This window comes from Meles meles, chromosome 11 (assembly GCF_922984935.1).
Source record: "Meles meles chromosome 11, mMelMel3.1 paternal haplotype, whole genome shotgun sequence".
Classification (NCBI taxonomy): domain Eukaryota; kingdom Metazoa; phylum Chordata; class Mammalia; order Carnivora; family Mustelidae; genus Meles; species Meles meles.
The window spans coordinates 31,900,505-31,918,139 of NC_060076.1; the positions used below are offsets into that span (position 1 = coordinate 31,900,505).

At 47.2% G+C, this 17,635-nt stretch overlaps 1 protein-coding gene across 1 annotated transcript in view; it reads right to left on the reverse strand.

The window, feature by feature from the left end:
* The window catches only part of NR4A3 (nuclear receptor subfamily 4 group A member 3), a 38,892-nt gene extending 22,938 nt beyond the window's left edge, over positions 1 to 15,954 (reverse strand). Inside the window, exons 1-5 of the mRNA XM_046023928.1 lie at positions 15,530 to 15,954; positions 12,109 to 12,282; positions 8,813 to 9,804; positions 4,926 to 5,055; positions 4,294 to 4,466 (exon numbers count right to left, since the gene is read on the reverse strand). Coding sequence (XP_045879884.1) covers positions 4,294 to 4,466; positions 4,926 to 5,055; positions 8,813 to 9,802 — 1,293 coding nt within the window. The 5' untranslated portion in view covers positions 9,803 to 9,804; positions 12,109 to 12,282; positions 15,530 to 15,954. The remainder of the gene's footprint in view (positions 1 to 4,293; positions 4,467 to 4,925; positions 5,056 to 8,812; positions 9,805 to 12,108; positions 12,283 to 15,529) is intronic.
* Positions 15,955 to 17,635: the final 1,681 nt, after the last annotated feature.

Here is a 17,635-nt window from a genome sequence, read left to right on the forward strand (position 1 = left end):
CATTTGTTACCACTGAAAAGTGGGATTAGTCAGGAATAAATGAAGAGGAGAATTTCATTTTTCACTTTGTCCTCTTCTAAATGGCTTGCCTTAAAAAAAAAAAAAAAAACCAATGGGTATATATTACTATTATTGTAATTTTTAAAAAGATTTTATTTATTTATTTATTTGACAGAGAGAGAGAACAAGTAGGTAGAGAGGCAGGCAGAGAGAGAGAGAGAGGAGGAAGCAGGCTCCCTGCTGAGCAGAGAGCCCCATGTGGGACTCAATCCCAGGACCCTGGGTTCATGACCCAAGCAGAAGGCAGAAGCTTAACCCACTGAGCCACCCAGGTGCCCCTATTATTGTAATTTTTTAAAACCCAGTAAAGCTTCTATTTTAAAAAAACTAGTAAATTTTCATTACAGAGACAAGGCAGTATGGTGAAATAGGAACTTAATACCTTGAGTGATGAGATTCAGATCTAGCTCTAGCTCTGCCCCTGACCTTAGGCAAGACGCTTAGGGTCTGGAAGCTTCTATTTACTCCTCTGAAAATATGGTGGTTGGATTAGATGATCTCAAAGTCACCTGCAGTTCTATACATTTGAATATATATCAGCAGAAGATATTATGAAAACTGAATTTCAATGAATGACATTCTTAAAAAAATGATGGAAAAAATAAATTATAGCACATAAAGCTGTGGCTTAAGTGAAATTATGTAAGAACATATGTGATGTTGCCTAGCTCAAAGTAGGCACTCAATAAATTCATTTTGCTTCATTCATTTTATGGTAATGATTTTTAGAGAACAAAGCAAGTTCAATCTTGTTAAATAACAAGTTTCTTAACATATATTCACATACACATTCACATATATATCTAAAATCATATAAATATAAAATTATTTGCATTTAGGAATAATAAGGTAAACCGCAGGATCATAAAATCTTAGAGTTGGAAGGAATTCAATATTCAAAATAACTTCTCTGCTTATGAGAAATCCTGTTATGTGTTCTCCTTATTTACTTCATGTGTTGATGAGCTCATGCTTCCACAGTAACTCTTGTAGCTAAGAGAGCTCATCCTTATCTTCAGAGTGAGCAGGACAGGCCCCCCGCCTCCCCTTCTTCTTCTTCTAGATCTGCCCTTGGGAGCAGCAGTCCTCTTTCCACAGGGTAAAAGAGTAACCTAATTCTGCCAAACCTTCTCACTTTCTGTCTAGATATTTTCGTTTTCTCCAACCATCCCTTACAAGTTTCCATAAATGGTGTGTCTCCATGTCCCTCTTAAACTCCAGTTTGGGAATGGACTTAACCCTTGAAGTGTGGTCTCATAGAACAGAGCCTGTGTGTCCACTCCCAACTTGGTTCTGGTCCTGCATTTCTACTACAGCAACCCAAGGTAATTCGGCATCCCTTCCTTCCATCACACATATATTTTGTTGGTTCATATTGAGAGTGTATGGAATAAAGTCCCAAGATCTTCTTAACAAGAACTACTGATGGGCCAAGGCTCTCCCATGTTTTGAAATTCTAAATGCTGAGCTTCACATTTATTTTTGTTAACTTTCTTCGTGATGGCTTCAGCCCATCCTGTTCCAACCTGTCGAAATCACTCTGAATGTTGATACTGACATCCATCATATTAGCGATCCCTCCCAGATTTCTGTCATCTGCAAATGTGATCAGCATGCCTTCTATGCCTTCATCCAAGTTTCTGATGAAAACTCAACGTATTTTTAAAAAGCCTTTTAATTTAATTGATTTTGGTCCAAGTTTTGATAATTTTGTAAAGCTATCTAAAAGCAGGAGAATCCAACTTATGGGGTTCAACCTGATTCCAAAACAATGCAATTAAAATAAATATGCCTTACAAAATTGAGCAAGGCACCAAAAGGTAGTATCAATGTGACCCAGACTCTGGCATGGTCAATCTGCTATTTTGGACAAAGCTAACAATTAAATTGGATAAATGTTTGTTGATGAGGATGATGACTCTAGTCTAACACACTGAATAGTGCAGAGGCAAGCAAACACACTGGATTGATTTTTCCTTGTGGAGACAGTTCCCAGCTGGGACAACTCAAAGTGCCGGGGAGGGTTTGCCACTGAATGACTAATTAGGCCACGTAGGCCAATAATTGGATAATTTAGGGCCAAAAAATCACTCTGGGGGCCTAAGTTCTCTGGACTGACCATCAGTAGTGATTTCCAATGCCTGGAACAACGTCAGACCGTCCTACTGGCTCGGCATAGGCACTGTGGAGCAGCTTCATGAATTCAGACAAATTGCATAAGGGGGGGCCCAAAGGTGCTTCAGGGAGGAGAGGTCATTATTTCTGAATGCCTTTCTAGCACCCACTCTCATTGAAACCAAAGACACGGTGAAGCATGGTATCTAGGAACACAGACTTGGGGGTCTGTGGGTCCCCACAGATTGTTTGGGTGTTGGGTCCAACACCCTTTGCTTCTAATTATCTCTTTGACAAATGTCACCTCTGTGACTTTGGGCATGTCACTCCCTTACCCTTTCCCAGTTTTCATCTCCTCATCTGTGAAACAGGTGATAACGCTTACCTTAATGATATGGCTATATGACCCGTGACATGTGTAGTTCATACATTCAATAAATGGTAAAGGAAGAAAGGTTGGTCAGGGAGATAATGTACAGGGCACTGTGTTAAAGCTTTGACAAGTATCATCTTATTGACTCTTCTTCACAGACCACCCCAGAAAGTAGATATTATTATTATCACTCCATAACACAGATGAGGAAACTGAGGCATTACAAAGTGTCATTGGTTGCTCAAGGTCACCCATCTACTAAATGACGGTGTTGGGATTTTCTTCTAGGCCTGCATGGTTCCACAGCTAAGCCCTTAACCACTGCATTATTCTGTTAGACTATTATTTCAGACTTGACTTTAGTTAAGAGATGCTACTTGTAATCAGAATAAGAGTGCTCAACCTTTGGTGCTAAGGGTCTATCTACCATGCTTCTCATTTGAAGTCTTGTGATTAGGTGTGGAGAGGAAGCTTCACAGCCTATAATGAGAGTGAGGATGAGGGAAGGAGGATCGCAGCAGGTTCACCAATCACCCCTTCTTTTCTGTCAACATTGCAGCCCAGAAGGAGGGCACACAGCAGACACACACACACACTCTTTGCCAGCTCTTCCATCAGAAGTCTGAAATACTGATTAGACCTGGGGAGGGCAATCTGGTAGTCGGTGCCAAGCCAGATCAACCAACTGGAGATCCCTGGACTGGCCCTTCTCTCTCATCTGTGTGCAAACTGTGTTTCAAAGTTTTCTTGGATTAGAAAGTGGGAGACTATCCTCACAGTTCATGGTTCTCTAAGTGGTGAGACGAGACAATAGACTGCAATGTCTAGCATGCAGAAATTACTCAGTAATTGTGGTCTTTTTCCTTCCTTTCCCTCTCTGGTGAGACCCTGTCTTATTAGAAGCTTGCTTTTCTGAGTCCAGTGATGTTTATACATGTGCTCAGAAAATCCCTTCTCATGGTTCTCCTCTGTGTTATACAAATTTCTGGGAATTTTCAGAGTTCAAACTGATATTATTTGACCACATCTTATAAGAAGTAAAAATAGTGGTATGCTTTGGTTGACTTAAATAACAGTACTGGTACTCATTTATGGTTTTCAAAGCCATCATTCCTGTGTGACTGATGTTCCAAACATCCCTCTGGGGTTCAATATTATAATCATCTCCACTGTAGCAATGAGAAAGTCATGAGCGGGAGCCAGGGGACACTGGCAGGGAGCAGCAGAGGCAGTGTTCCATCCCGATAGCCCCTAACACCTCCCAATGTCAAGGCCAGAGCTCGCCATCTCCATCAGTGGTCTAATCCCCTGAATAAGCCGCAGGTCAATCAGTGCTGATGCAATTGGGTAAACTGGTGAGGGATAACTTGAGGCTCACCCAGATGGTTTGATCACAATATGAAAAAAGTGCTGGTCCCTTCCTCTAAACCAGGAAAGAAACCTACACATCGCAATTCACCTGTGCAGATTTTCATTGACACAACCACCAGGAATTCTGCAACAATGGTATGACAGGTGCAGCACTGTCAGGGTCATTTGTTAAGGCATTTAGAAACCCAATAAGGCAAAAATGATTGGACGCAATGGATGCACCAGAATTGCTAAATGAAGGGAGAAATATAGGAAAGGTACGAAAACTGTTCAGTCCAGTGCCAGGTGCAAAGTCATTCAATCAACTCATGTTACCGGTATCATGAACAGAGACCAGGTCATTCATTCGAAAAGCAGGACATCATAAAACTTACTCTGGAGTAATCGAGATCTCTGGGTGTTGAGTCTGTTAAAGCTCGGACAAGGGCATTCATCATACAGATCGGAGGAGAAGGTGGAGAGGGCTGAGAGGGTTCCTGCTGTAATGGGCTCTTTGGTTTGGAAGGCAGCCGACCTCTCCTCCCTTTCAGACTATCTGTACGGACAACTGGTGCCAAGAGAAAGAAAGAAAAAAATGTCTTCAAAGATATCCATAAAGAGTCATAAATCACAAAAAAGAATCAAAACACATTACAGTTGAGCAATCATTAACGAGACCAACCATTTAAAAGTGGCAATGAGTTTGGAATTCTATCCCTATAATGATTTAATGAGAGTTGAAACAAGCAGCATAAAAATCACTCATACTTATATCTGGTAATGAATTAGCCCTGAAAGTCTCCTTCTTAAATAGAACAGAGATGTATGTACACAAGCTCTCTATTGATTTTGAGAAATTAGAATAAGTTGTCCTCGGCTATTTTTAAATGGTAATACACACCATAAAAGTAAAATGTTGGAAAGAAAAGGCAACTAGGAAAATTCACCATCCCAACATCAATATCAACATTTTCCTCAGTGATAGAATAGGTATAAGCAAGCTGAATAAAGAGCATTATATCCGTACCTTCTTTAACCATGCCAACACTGAGACACTTCTGAAATCGACAGTACTGACATCGGTTTCGACGTCTCTTGTCTACAGGGCAGTTTTTATTTGCCAGGCAAACATATTTTGCATTTTTCTGAACCGTTCTCTGAGAAAACACAATACAGAGATAGTCAACTAATAGTTTCTGGAAAGAGGTAGGACCTGACAAGATGTATTTTAATTACAATGTGAAAAGCGACAGTGCAATTCGTATAATTAGATAAATTTAATTTCCTAACACGCTAGCCTGCAGGAAAAACAATTTTATTAGTGTTAGCTGCTGACAATGAAAATCATCTCGGATTGTTCTGAAGCAAGTCTCAGGAGACACCCAAGTCTGAATGATAAAATCATATCTGAAATTACCAGGTCAACATATCATACCTTGGAGGATTAGATTATCTCCACTTTTAATATCCCTTTGGGAACAATTTTCTACTTGTTCCACTCCCCTGATTATTGTTGACCTTATTAAAATAAAATCAAAATTATCTGGGATGTACTTTGTTGGCTATCACTATTGTAAGTCAAATATCACGGTAACTGGCTTTGTTCCCCAATAGAGATGAAATCATAAAAAGCAAAATCAGGACTTGACTAGTTAAAATATATAGGAAATGTTTTTATGCAAAAAAAATCACTATCGCTTAATCTGCCTATATAATTTATTTTATCTTTAAGATATTAAGATAATATATATTAAGAGAGTATTTCCTTAAGAGGATATCTAGGGTAAATTGATTATTTCTGACTTTTGAAAGTAAAATCTTAAAACTGGTTACTAAAAACCACACCAAAAAAAAAACCCAAAAAAACCCAAACCAACAAAAAGATTAAAAAAGAAAAAAAAAGGAAGGAAATATGAGAGCCATAAATTTTCAATAAAAATACCTATTAATAGGTTATCTCATAAATGACTATGACATAGACATCAAAATAGCTATATTGTAAACAATACAACATAAACCTTAGACTTGGATATAAAATGATGTTTTATTCTTCAGAATCACATATAACTTGAAAATGACACATGGAGAAATAATGAAGCATGTTTTATGCTCCAGATTTTAAAAAATGATTTAAAAAATGAAAAAAAAATTGTACAAGTGGATGTGTATTTACTACTTAGGGTGAAATTATTCAGAGATTACCTGAATCTATACAACTCCAAACAGAGCAGAAAGTTGGAATTTATTTAGTAAGACTGGGCTGCATTAAAGAAAGAATGAAAGACAGAAAGGAAGAAAGGAAGGAAGGAAGGAAGGAAGGAAGGAAGGAAGGAATCCAGATAATTTGAGATTGGTGATCTATTTATTGTGGGTCCAAAATTCTAGATTCACTTTTAATCTTTTACTTTTAGCAGTTCTCAAGCCCCATAAATTAGTTTTCACCCCATCACCCTTTAATTTTATTTTAGGGAATGGTTTCTAAACTGCTTCTATGACTTTAAAAATCTACCAAAGCCAGATCCATTTAGTTTAAAATGCAAAATTCCAAAACACAAACACATCTCTGAGTTTCCAGCATTTAAATTCTCAACAGTCTGTAAGGGTAGGAAACTTATGTTTCCTGAATGAAGCTCTCTTTCATTGGACATGCAGTAATTTCTGAAACTCTCTTTCTTGCCATCATCCTCAAGGCTACCTGCCAGTTTGAGTGCTGGTGGCATTTTGCTTCAGGTATACATCTTCCCAATAACCTGAAACCTTCCCCACATTTGTGTGTGTCTGCACAGTTTAAGGACAGGGAGAGATCGTTATGGTTCAATCACTGAATTCCCATCATTAACTGCACCTCATGTCACATTTTTAAAGAATTCAATTTAATGGTAGAAAGCCACTGGGTAAAACCTGCTCCTGTTCCTTTAATTAACAGATCTGTGGGGTGGTTCTCCCCCATACTACCCCCACCCTTTTGAGTATAGATTTGTTTTCAAGGCATTGCTGCAGAAAAGGGACACTGTTGGGGAACACTTAATTGACATTTCTAGACGAGGAATGTATTACCACTCCTGTATTTTGGTTAACTCACAATTATTCAGAGGTGATTATATTCGTGGGTTAATCGTACTTCTCTTAATTGTTTTTCTTTCTTTTACCCTTTTTGGCTGCCTGTTTCATTGCCCTTCAGCATTTCCACTGAAATACTGTGAAAATGAAATCTGCTACAGGAATGTGGTTAACTTGGAAAGAACCCTGGTAAAGCGTGAGCAGTTCAGACAGGAAAAAAAAAATGGCTAAACTGAGGGTTCTACATTTAAAACATCATATTTCTGCATACCTCCTATATGGCACTAGACACACTACAAAGTCTTTCCACAAGCATTTTCTCATTTATCTGCAGAATTTAATTAGTCGCATGATGTCTAACCCCAGATCAAAAATAACTGTTGCTTGCTGGTAGGCATACCAATCCACACACATGTGCATTTTAATACATACTTGGTAGTTTTCATTTAATAACGAACTACTGTTTTATGGCCCTTTAATAAGTGTGTTCATAACTGCTTTATCTAATTTGATACTCATGGCCTTCTCTGAATTTTATTCACCTGATTGGAAAATGGAAGCCTAGAAAGACATATCATGCTCAACATGGTATGTTGGATTGGTAGGTGACAGATCAAGGACTCCTATTTGAGTGCTCTGACTCCAATTTTAGCACACTTCCACTCCCAGATATATCCTATTGGCCTCCAAATACCAGTTACCCAATCAGCACCTAGCTTCCCTTTTCCCTCCACCAGGCCGGGCCCTGGAGGCCAGGGAGTGGTTTTTTGTGCAAGAACATTTGTGGGTTTGCAAATGCCTGATATAATGGCCAAGGGATTAGAGAGGGTGGCACAGAATTAAGTGTCTGAAGAAGTCTGGGAGTCAGTAGCAAAAGCTGAGTGGCAAGAGAACAAGGCCTCTTCTCCCTCAACAGTAGAAAGAGCACTGACCCCAAGTGTTGAAGGAAAACAGCCGGAACGGCCAAACATGCCACTAAATCACCATTTATAGAACACACAAGGCTTCTCTTTCTAGGCTTCAGCTTACTCAGGGATAAGAAATGGAGGAAGCCAAAGACCCTCCCACTGTAAAATTCTCCTTTGGGTCTATGAGATAATGAACAGTGTCCACACCTGGCACTGTGTGTGGCACAGAGACGGAGGGGACTGGTAAGACCCCAGCTTCTGTCTTCTACAGAGGAAGCTGCCCCAGCCTGCAACCAGCCAGCTGCTCCTGTCTATTCTGCTGGTGCAGACCTGCGAAGAGTTCTCACAGAGTGTGTGTCTTGGAATAATCTGAATTACCTCTCTGAGTCTCCACTTCCTCATCTGTGAAGCAAGGATAACTCATACCTACCTTCAAGATACTATTAATAAAAATGGCTAGTGGGTGGTCAGAATTCAATCTCAGGTCTGTCTGCTTCCAGAGTCCTAGCTCTTATATGAGGATTAAGTGAGATATAAATGTCCAGGGCCTGGAACACAGACCCCATCCCCTCCATACCCTGGATGGACAGAGGAGGAATACAATGAGGTGTCTCCATTTTTTTTTTTTTTTTTTTTTTTTTTTTTTTTTTTTTTTTTTAAGGCTAGGGATCCTTTTGAGAATCTGCTGAAGGCTTTCTCCAGAAAAATGTTCATAAGGTAAAGCCAAGTCGGGAGGTTCACAGCTCCCTGGAGTCCAGGTCTGCCTCCGTTCATGGACCTCAAGTTAAAAACCCTTGAGAGAAGGTGCTAGGAAAGGCTACAGGAACGCACAGTATAATAATGCCACTTCTGGAAGGGAAAGGACCCTCTTGGACGCTCACTTGGCAGGTGGCAGAGGAGGCTGGCTGCAGAGGGGAGGGGGCGCCAGAAGGAGGCGTACGCTCACCTTGAAGAAGCCCTTGCAGCCCTCGCAGGTGCGCACCCCGTAGTGCTGGCAAGCGGCGTTGTCCCCGCACACGGCGCACGTGCCCTCGCCTGACGACGAGCTCCTGTTGGGCGGCGACGGCAGGTTGGGGCTCTCGCCCAGCAAGCTGGATGCCGTGGGGGAGGCCGTGAGGCCGAGCGGCGGGAAGGCCAGCGCGGCCGCCCTCTTGGCCAGCGGCAGCCCGTACGGGTGGCCCTCGAGCGCGGCGGCTTGGCTGCTGGCGGCGGCGGCGGCGGCGGCGGCGGCGGCGGCTCCCAGCGGCAGGCTGAGCGCGGCGGCGGCCGTCGGGTCGTAGCCCAGGTGGTGGCCCCCGGCCGGGCTAGGCGCGGGCGGGTGCGGCGGCGAGGGCTTGAAGTGGAAGAGCGGGAAGCGCGCGCCGGGCACGGTGGGCACAGCCTTCATCGGCGGGTCGAGCAGCGGGCCCGGAGCAATGCAACCCTGCGCCGAGGGCAGAGCGTCGTCCCACAGCGCCCCCGCCTGCGGGGGGAAGCCCGGCGTGGTGGGCGTGGATGGCGGGGACTGCTTGAAGTACATGGAGGTGCTGGGCAGCACCTCGTCCTCCGGGCCGGACGGGGGCGGAATGGATGGCTGCTGCTGGGGCTGCTGTTGCTGCTGCTGCTGGTGGTGGTGGTGATGGTGGTGATGATGGTGATGGTGGTAGTCGTGCGCGCGGCCCTCCTCCATCTTGATCAGGGGCCGCGGCCCCGATGGCTGCATTTGGTACAGGCAGGAGGGCTTGAGTTCGTAGTTGCTCGAGTAGCCTTCCATGAAGGTACTGAAGCTGGGCAGGGACGTGGTGGCGGTGGCCGTGATCTCAGTGCTGCCAAGGTCCATGGTCAGTTTGGCGTAGTCGGGGTTCATAATCTCCGTGGTGTATTCCGAGCCGTAGGTCTGCACTGCATAACTGGAACCTGGAGGCGAAGGGCTATACTGGGCTTGCACGCAGGGCATATCTGCAGGACAGGGAAAAGGGTCTGTCAGAAGCCAAGTCAGCACTCTCTCCTAGCTGACAGGTAGCACAGGGTTCATTGCTCTCTCATCTGGGAAATGGGAGGGGAAGTGCCATCCTTTTCTCCTTCCAGTAGAGTAGATTTAAAGCTTCATGCTTACTTTCTTCCTTGGAGAAAGCAGAATTCCTGACAGACTCTCTAAGGGGCCACAGGATGCCAAAACCAGGCCTCCTGGGGACCTCTGCCCACCTTCTCTCTCTTGCCCTTGTTCTCCACCAGATCTGGGAAATTTGACTCCTTTTTCATAAGCCCAGTCATGTTTTGATGAAGGGGTTTTGAACCCTATAAACTAATTGGGGGTGGTCTTGGCCACAAGTTGGAAGGACAAAAAGAAAGCCAGTGAATGCTCTGTTGGTTTATTTTTGGGGAAAGAGGCCACTAGTCCCCAAAGTCACATGCATTGATTTAGAAATCCGAGTTAGTTAAAAAAAAAAAAAAAAAAAAAAAAGTGTCCTTTGCGGGACTTACTGGTCAAGGGAGACTGACATTCTAACATTTTATGAGTTCCAACTGAGCCTACCCACACATGTTGTGGTCGCTTTCTCCCACCCCCTCCTCATTTCTCCAAACACAGCTAACAGCCTACACAAACTGGACCCCTAGTGATGACTTCAGCCAGTTAGGTGGAGAGGTGGGAACACAGGCCCAGGAAATGGACTCGGGGGAGTTTGTGCCATCTGCAAAGAAAAAGATCAGCAGCTGCAACAAAACACCCACCAAACATGCTCTCTGCTGTATACTATATATATATATGTATATATATATACACATATATATGTATATACACACACACACGTGTGTGTGTGTGTGTGTGTGTATATCCTTCCAATTCTGACTAATAAAATATATCAGTGGCTGTTTTAAGACAACAGTTTACAGCTACTGTAAGAGGTGAGTTGGCCTACAAATTTTCTTATGACAAAAGAATTAGTAGCTTTGCAAAAGAAAGCAGTTCCTTAGGAGGTTTAATTTCTCTGCCAGTTGACTATGTTGAGTCCCCGAAGTGACTAGTATCCAGGATGCTTATTATTGTTCAGAGAGGTTGAGCGGGATGAGAAGGCCTTGGGAATTACTGGTTCTAGTGGCTGATTTTTTAAAAATCTAATTATTTCCTCCTTCTCTATAGCTAACTAGAAATGGTAAAATGGGCAGTTTCTGGTGGTTGGTTTTTCTGAACCAAAGGGAAAGCAGGTGCTTCACCTCTGGAGTCTATGGTCTAGAAGTTGTGACTAATAAAAAAAAGTGAGTACTTCATATTTCCTTTGACATCTTTCTCTTACCCACGTTTCCAAATCTGATTGAGTCATGCGTGTATGGGATGAAATCTTGACTTGAAAAAAGGTGATGAGGGCCTGTGGGAAGAAGCGGTGATAAGGAGAGGCCAGTTCAAGCCTTCATTTTCCAAAAAGGGCCTTAAAAACACTCACTAGTTTGAAGTTCAAGGATTACTTATCCTGCTGTCTTGTTGTTAGCGTGAAATGAAAGGCTAATGATTTAAAAGAAAGAACACTGCCCAATGTTCCATCTATTCTTTCTTTAGCACCTCTAGGAATTCTCCATTAATCTTCTGTCATCTTTCTGCCAGTCCCTATGCATTGCTCTTCTTTGTGTCTTTCTGGGGTTTCCAGCTAGAATATGAGTTTGCTTGCTCCTAAATTCTATTGATCTGCATATCTTTGGTGATTACACAGTCCAGGCACCTGATATCTCTTTAACAAAGGCATAAAGAGGCGTTACAAGCCAAACCTGCAATCCTTTCTTTTGCCCAATTAGAATTTACTCCTTGGTTTTCAGCTCAAATGCTTTTTCTCTTTACCTCTGCACTTTAATAATCCAAACTTCTGCATCAAATGATTTGGGTTCTGTACAAACATAAATGCTCTGTACTGCTCAAAGAGAGTCCATAACTTTTACATGCATAAACTGGATATAAAAGGAGAGCAAAAATGGAGATATTAAAATGTATAAGATCCTAATTATTGGTGTATGACTTTTTTTTTTTAGAAAAAATATTTTTGAGAAATGAAACGCTTAGTTGAATCTGGTTGCTCTACTAGGTAGCAACAGGGTGTGGTATCCAGAAGAGCTTCGTGCAAGGAGGCCACCTGTTCTGTGAAATGAATGGTCAGCAGTCACTGCCCTGGTGCTGGGCAAGTGGAACAGCCCGCCTGCTGGGTGTGTGCCTACCCCCCCTCCCCCAACCTCTCCCAGCCGGAGAGGAATAAGGCGCCATGCCTTTAGACCTACCTGGAGGATATCTTGCGCGCTGAATGGTGGGGCTGTGGGTCTCTCCAGCGGAGGCTGAGAGGGTGGGAGGCGGGGACGTCCGGCGAGGCGAAGCGGTGGCAGTGCTACCCGGCTCGGCTGAGGGTCCAGGCTCAGGACTGGGGCTTGCCGGACTGCGCTCTTCCGCAGGAGGCTCTGCGGGTACCGGGAGAGACAGAGCTCAAAGTGAGACCAGGCTGGTCGTCGTGGCCGGGACTGGGCATATTGGGAGAGGGTGGTTTGATGGGGGGTGGGGGGGTGTCACTATGAATGCTACGTTAATTACAAAGAATTGTAAGGGCAAAGAAGCAGTGATTAAGGTGAACGGGGTTCCTGGGCAAGAAGCATCACATCTCCTTGGGGGGGGGGGCGTGGCGCAGAAAGGTTGTCAGGCACCCACTGCGCTCACCGCCGTTTTGTGGCACCCAAATCTAGGCTAAAAATACGTGCATTCTGTCATCGCCCAGGAATTGATCTCTCTTGTCCCCACAATTGGTTCTAAGCTCGCCAAGTCAGGAAAACCAAAGATAGAGCACCTGAGGAAGAGTTTGGACCGAATTCGAGGAGTCAGTGAGTGTTCAGGAGCGGAAAATAGTCATTTTCCAACTCCACTGCCCCCCCCCCCCCCCCGCCCTTCTCAAATACAGAATTTACACGTTGCATAGGAAATGCACAAGGTCCGGAACGAATGCGTGAATGCCCCGGGGAATTAAGAAAGTCTGCGCTTTTCATTCTAAATGCTAATGGAGCTTAGCTTCTATTAGCCGCGAGTTTTGGGGGCCAGGGGTCAAGCAAACAAAAGGACACAGTGGAAACAGCCCCGCGCTGGAAACAAGGGAACCAGGCAGTTGGAGTTCCAGGCTGGTGGGGTGGGAGGAGGGAGGCCCCCTGCACCCAGCAGGAGGTATCCCTGAGGGTGGGCGACTGGGAGGCTCGGGGCCATCCGGCGGCCCGGAGGGGGCACATTCCGGAGAGCGCAGAGCGCGGCTCCAGGGCGAGCGTCTCTGCGCACAGCCTCAGCGAAACTTTGTAGCTGGAATCTCAGGTCCGCGGGCCTTGGGGGAAAGGTCCACTGCCCCAAACTCTGGTCTACAGCGCCCCCTTTGCCTGGACCCGTTCATATCTCGAGGGTTGGGAAGGTGAAACTGAAAAAAACCAAAACACAACCCCCCAAAACCTCGGGAGTGCGCGGGCCGAGAGGGGCGTGTTAAGTTTTGTCCCCTGCCGCCCCTGCGCCAGCGGCTTGCCTGAAGAAAGAGGGAGAGGGGGTATCGGAACCCCCAGGTCCGGGAAGCCCTCGAAAGCCAGGAAACGGGGGATTCCCTTGCCACTCCGCCCCAGCCCTGTCCCAGCCGATCATTCGGAAATCTTGCGCTCGCTCTAGCGCAGGCACTGGCGGATCTTCCCACGGCTGTAGCAGGAGCTTCCCGTCCACCCAGAATTTGCAATACGGGTCTCTAGCAACCTTCCACCACCTTCTGCAGTAGGTGCCCTCATTCCTGCCCTCCCCTGGGTCCTTTCGAGCGGAGTGCTTCTCCGAGGATCGGCAAGGTTTCGTCTGCTCAAGGAAAGGGCTCCCCTCGAGCGCCGCGCGCTCGCGGAAAGAGCCACACCACGTTTCCTGCAGCAGAGCCAAGAGCCCCAAGGCTCCCCCCCCACCCCCGCCCACTCCCATGGCCGGTTACCTAGGCAAAGCCTCTGCGCCTGGAAACACGTTCCGCCGCTCCGGCTCGCGGCCGCCGGGGCCGGGAGCACTGAGCCTCGGGGTTGTAAATTAGGTAGAAATAACTACCTCTGTCAAAGCTCCTTTCTTTCTCGTGGGCAGACGAAAGGAACACCCCCATGTTCCCCTCCCCGTGGTGAAGTGTGTGGAGGAAACCGTGAAACGCACCATTGTGACCGGGGCTCCTCCGCGGAGTTTCCAAACCTGGGGAGCGGGGGCGGAGGTTGGGCGGGGGCAGTAGGAGTGGAGGAGAGACCGACAGAAAGGGAAAGACAGAGATTCTCAGAAAGACCAAGGGAGAGGAGACAAATCGCGGGGGAGAATTTCTGCGAGCGCGCGGTCTTAGGGAAGGGAGTGGGTGGGTGCAGAGAGGAGGGAGCCGGTGTGGAGGTGGCTTGGCCTGAGCAGTCTTTGATATTCACAGTAGGATCACCTTATCCAGGTAAGATAACTCGAATGAACTCTAACTTCATTCATTGTGCCCAGTAGCCCCGTTGGGCAGCTTTTTCTTTCCTCTCAACTCAGTTCTGTAAAATATTTTTCCGTCGTAGAAACAGAGGATTCAGGACGGATTTGCCATTCACCTCTCGCCTGGCACCCTAATAAGACTCTGGGATAACAGTCCAACATTTGTGATTACCAAACTCCTTGCAGCTCTTCCCTCGGAAGAATCCGGAGGCATAAATAAAAGACAATTTCCAGGAACATTCTTTAGAATCAAGGGACAAATGCTTTCTCTCTTAGTACTGACCCAGGCTTCCAGTGGGTTCGAGAGGTGCCTTAGGTAGTCAATCTCCCTAGGCTGCGCTCTCATGACCGCTCTCCGCTCACCACTGAGAACTTTCATTTGTTTCTATTAAGAGTAAAACACTCAGAGCAACTTCTCCAAAAGCGAGAGTTCTGTCAGTTAAGAGTAAAACATGCCCACACCAAGCCAAGGCCCGAAGGAAACGAACACCATCCCCACGCGTGTCCGGGCTCGGGAGTAGGCAATTACACCCGATTACCTCTGAAGGGAAAAGTGTACACGGGCAAGTAGGCTACGCCAGGCAGACGTGCCTAGTGGAGCCCCAGGCTCATTTCAATACAATAAGCCACATTCCTACAATTACGCCCTCTTTCCAGAGACCATCCGAGAGACTTTGCGAACTCCAGCCACTGCTGCCCATGCCCCTTCCCTCCCAAGCTTCCTCCCAGTCAACCAGATGGGAGTCACCATTAGGTTATATTAACTTGGACCCACCAGAGCCCCTATTTCAATCCTAGTTAAAAGGCAAGAAAATTACTGCCGTTCATCACCGGAGCTGCAACTCCCTGCCGCTGCCGCTGCCGCCGCCGCCGCCGCCGAGAGCATCATTACCATGACAACTAGAGCCGAAATACCCTGAATTACATCGCTGGAGCTGCTACTGAACAAATCCCGGTCCTCCTCTTTGTTAGAGGCTTTTCGCCTCTTCGGGTGGGGGGAGGAATCCCACGAGCTCCAGAGATCCCCGCGGGCCCGCTACAGGGGAAAAGTTTCAGATCAGAACCCACCGGGCCGCTCCGCCAGCAAAACCCGAGCGACGAGCCGAGGGGGAAAAACCCCACACGCAAAGTTGTCAATTTCAGGAGCGACGCTTCCCAGCGCGCCAACTTTTTAGCAAGTCCCCGAATTAACTGGGCGAATCTCATACGTACTTGAGTGCTGTGGCGGTTCCGTCTTTAGAGCGAGTTTCTAGAGAGCTGCCCCGAAATCTGCACTGGGGGGGAGTCACAGCTGCTGTCCCGGAAGGTCTGCTGTGTACAAGCCCAGCGGCTCCCAGAGGTGGTGAGCGTCTGGCAGGGGATGCTGCGATCCAGACTCATGGGAGAGTGCCGGCGAGGGGTTCCGCGGGCGTCCTGGCTCCGGCCGCGACCAGGGGGGAGGATGCCGCCGCAGTTACCACCTCCGAGGCCACCGCGGGCGCTGTCAGCGTTGCAAAGTGAGTCCAGGAGGGGCGTCCGGCTGCCGCGCGGCTCGGCACCGGCGAGGGCGCAGGGCGAGAGGGGTGTGAGCGCGCGGGAGAGAGTGGAGTGTGTGTGAGGAGCTTGTGTGCGCGCGTGTCTGTGTGTGCGAGTGAGGGAGCGGGTGTGAGCTTGTCTGTGTGTGGGGAGCGGAGGAGGAGCAGGAGCTGGAGGGGTGGGGGGCGGGAGGCAGGAGACTCCGCTCTCCCGGCAGCGCGTTCGCTCGCTCTCTCGGCACGTCATTTATGCCACAGGAGCCCTAGCGGCCTCTCCATAGAGTGCCTGGAATGCGAGACGTCAATGTGACGCCATGGGACGCTACGTCACCCTCCTCCTCCCTCCCCTGGCCCAGCCGGTTCCGCGTGTGCGAGGGAGGGTGTGTGTGTGTGTGTGTGTGTGTGTGTGTGTGTGTGTGCATGTGCGCGCGCGCGCGCGCGTTCCCCGACCATTCTCAGGGCTGCACAATGGAAACTGCGCCGCGCGGCCAGCCCCGGCACGGGGGCCTTTTGGACTCGCGCCGCCAACCCCTTTGCAGCCGCGCTGCTCGCCAGGGCGCGAGTCGGCTAGAGGGTGCAGCGGCCCGCCTGCGGGTCAGGCGGGACCGCCCAGCTGTCAGCCTCGGGTGGAGTAAAGTTGGAGGAGTGCTGCTGGCGCGACTCCGAGGCTGCCCCGAGGCATGGAGCCAGAGAGAGGGGGTAAGGGAGAGGACAGCTCTTCCGAAAGGGAAGGCTCAGCCAGCCAGCTTCTCCGAGTGACCTGGCAGCCGGTGCAGGAGTCAGGCACCGGCCCGAAGACTCCCGGAGGTGCAGCTGCGCTTTCCTCAAGCAACAGTTCCAAAGCTGTTTAAGCCTCGCTGGCCCTCAGCGTCTAGGCTAATCCATCTTCTCCTCGCATCATTTGCTGAGTGCGTGTTTCGAACAGGGATGCAGATGGCTCCGGGAAGATAAGGTCTTATTTCATTAAGCTAAGGTGTGGATTTCCTAACTGGACCCACTGTAACCCAACTAAGAGTGCACATCCATCCATCATCCACGTGCGCGCTGCAGCAGAAACTACTTAATGTGTGTAAAACAAACACACACACGTGTTGAACAGCTGACGGGTCTGACTGTTGCAAATCACCCCCCCCAGCAGAAATGGAAATCTCAGCTCGCACTTTCACTTTTTGCTGGGTGACCCCCCCCATCTTCCAAATTAAATATTTCGAAATCAATCAGCAGGATTTATTAGTCAGTCCCTCGCCATGGGATTTGCTCTGGTCTTCTGGGACACATTTGTCATGAAATAGTGTGCTGAAAGCCTGGGCGACTGTGTGAGGGAGAGCAATGCCTTCCTGGAAATGATGAATTTAAGTGTGAATTTCTCGCTGCAAACAAAAACAAAAATTTATCAAAGTTAAAGTCTCCAAGTTCCAAAGTGCAGCTGAGTGAAAGCAACCTCTTCGAGGTATGAATTTCTGAGGAGGAGAAAATATTTGAGTGCAACAACGCAGACAGGAAGGGTCTCCATGTAGTCCGGTTAAATCAGATGTGACATTCTATTTCTTTGACATGTCCCAATGTGTGTGTGTGTGTGTGTCGCAGTGGGATGAGGATCCCCTTGTCGACAGCACACAGTTCAGAATCGAAGGTTCGAGTTAGCACCATAAACTTGAAAACAAAACTATTATATATATACAAAATGTATATTTCTTCGATTCCACTTCCACTTTAGACAGGGTGGTGTGGAGAAGACCGTGGGAGGATGCTCCGCAAGTTAACCCAGCAGAGGGGAACCGAGTTTCTGCACTGCCACGGGTTC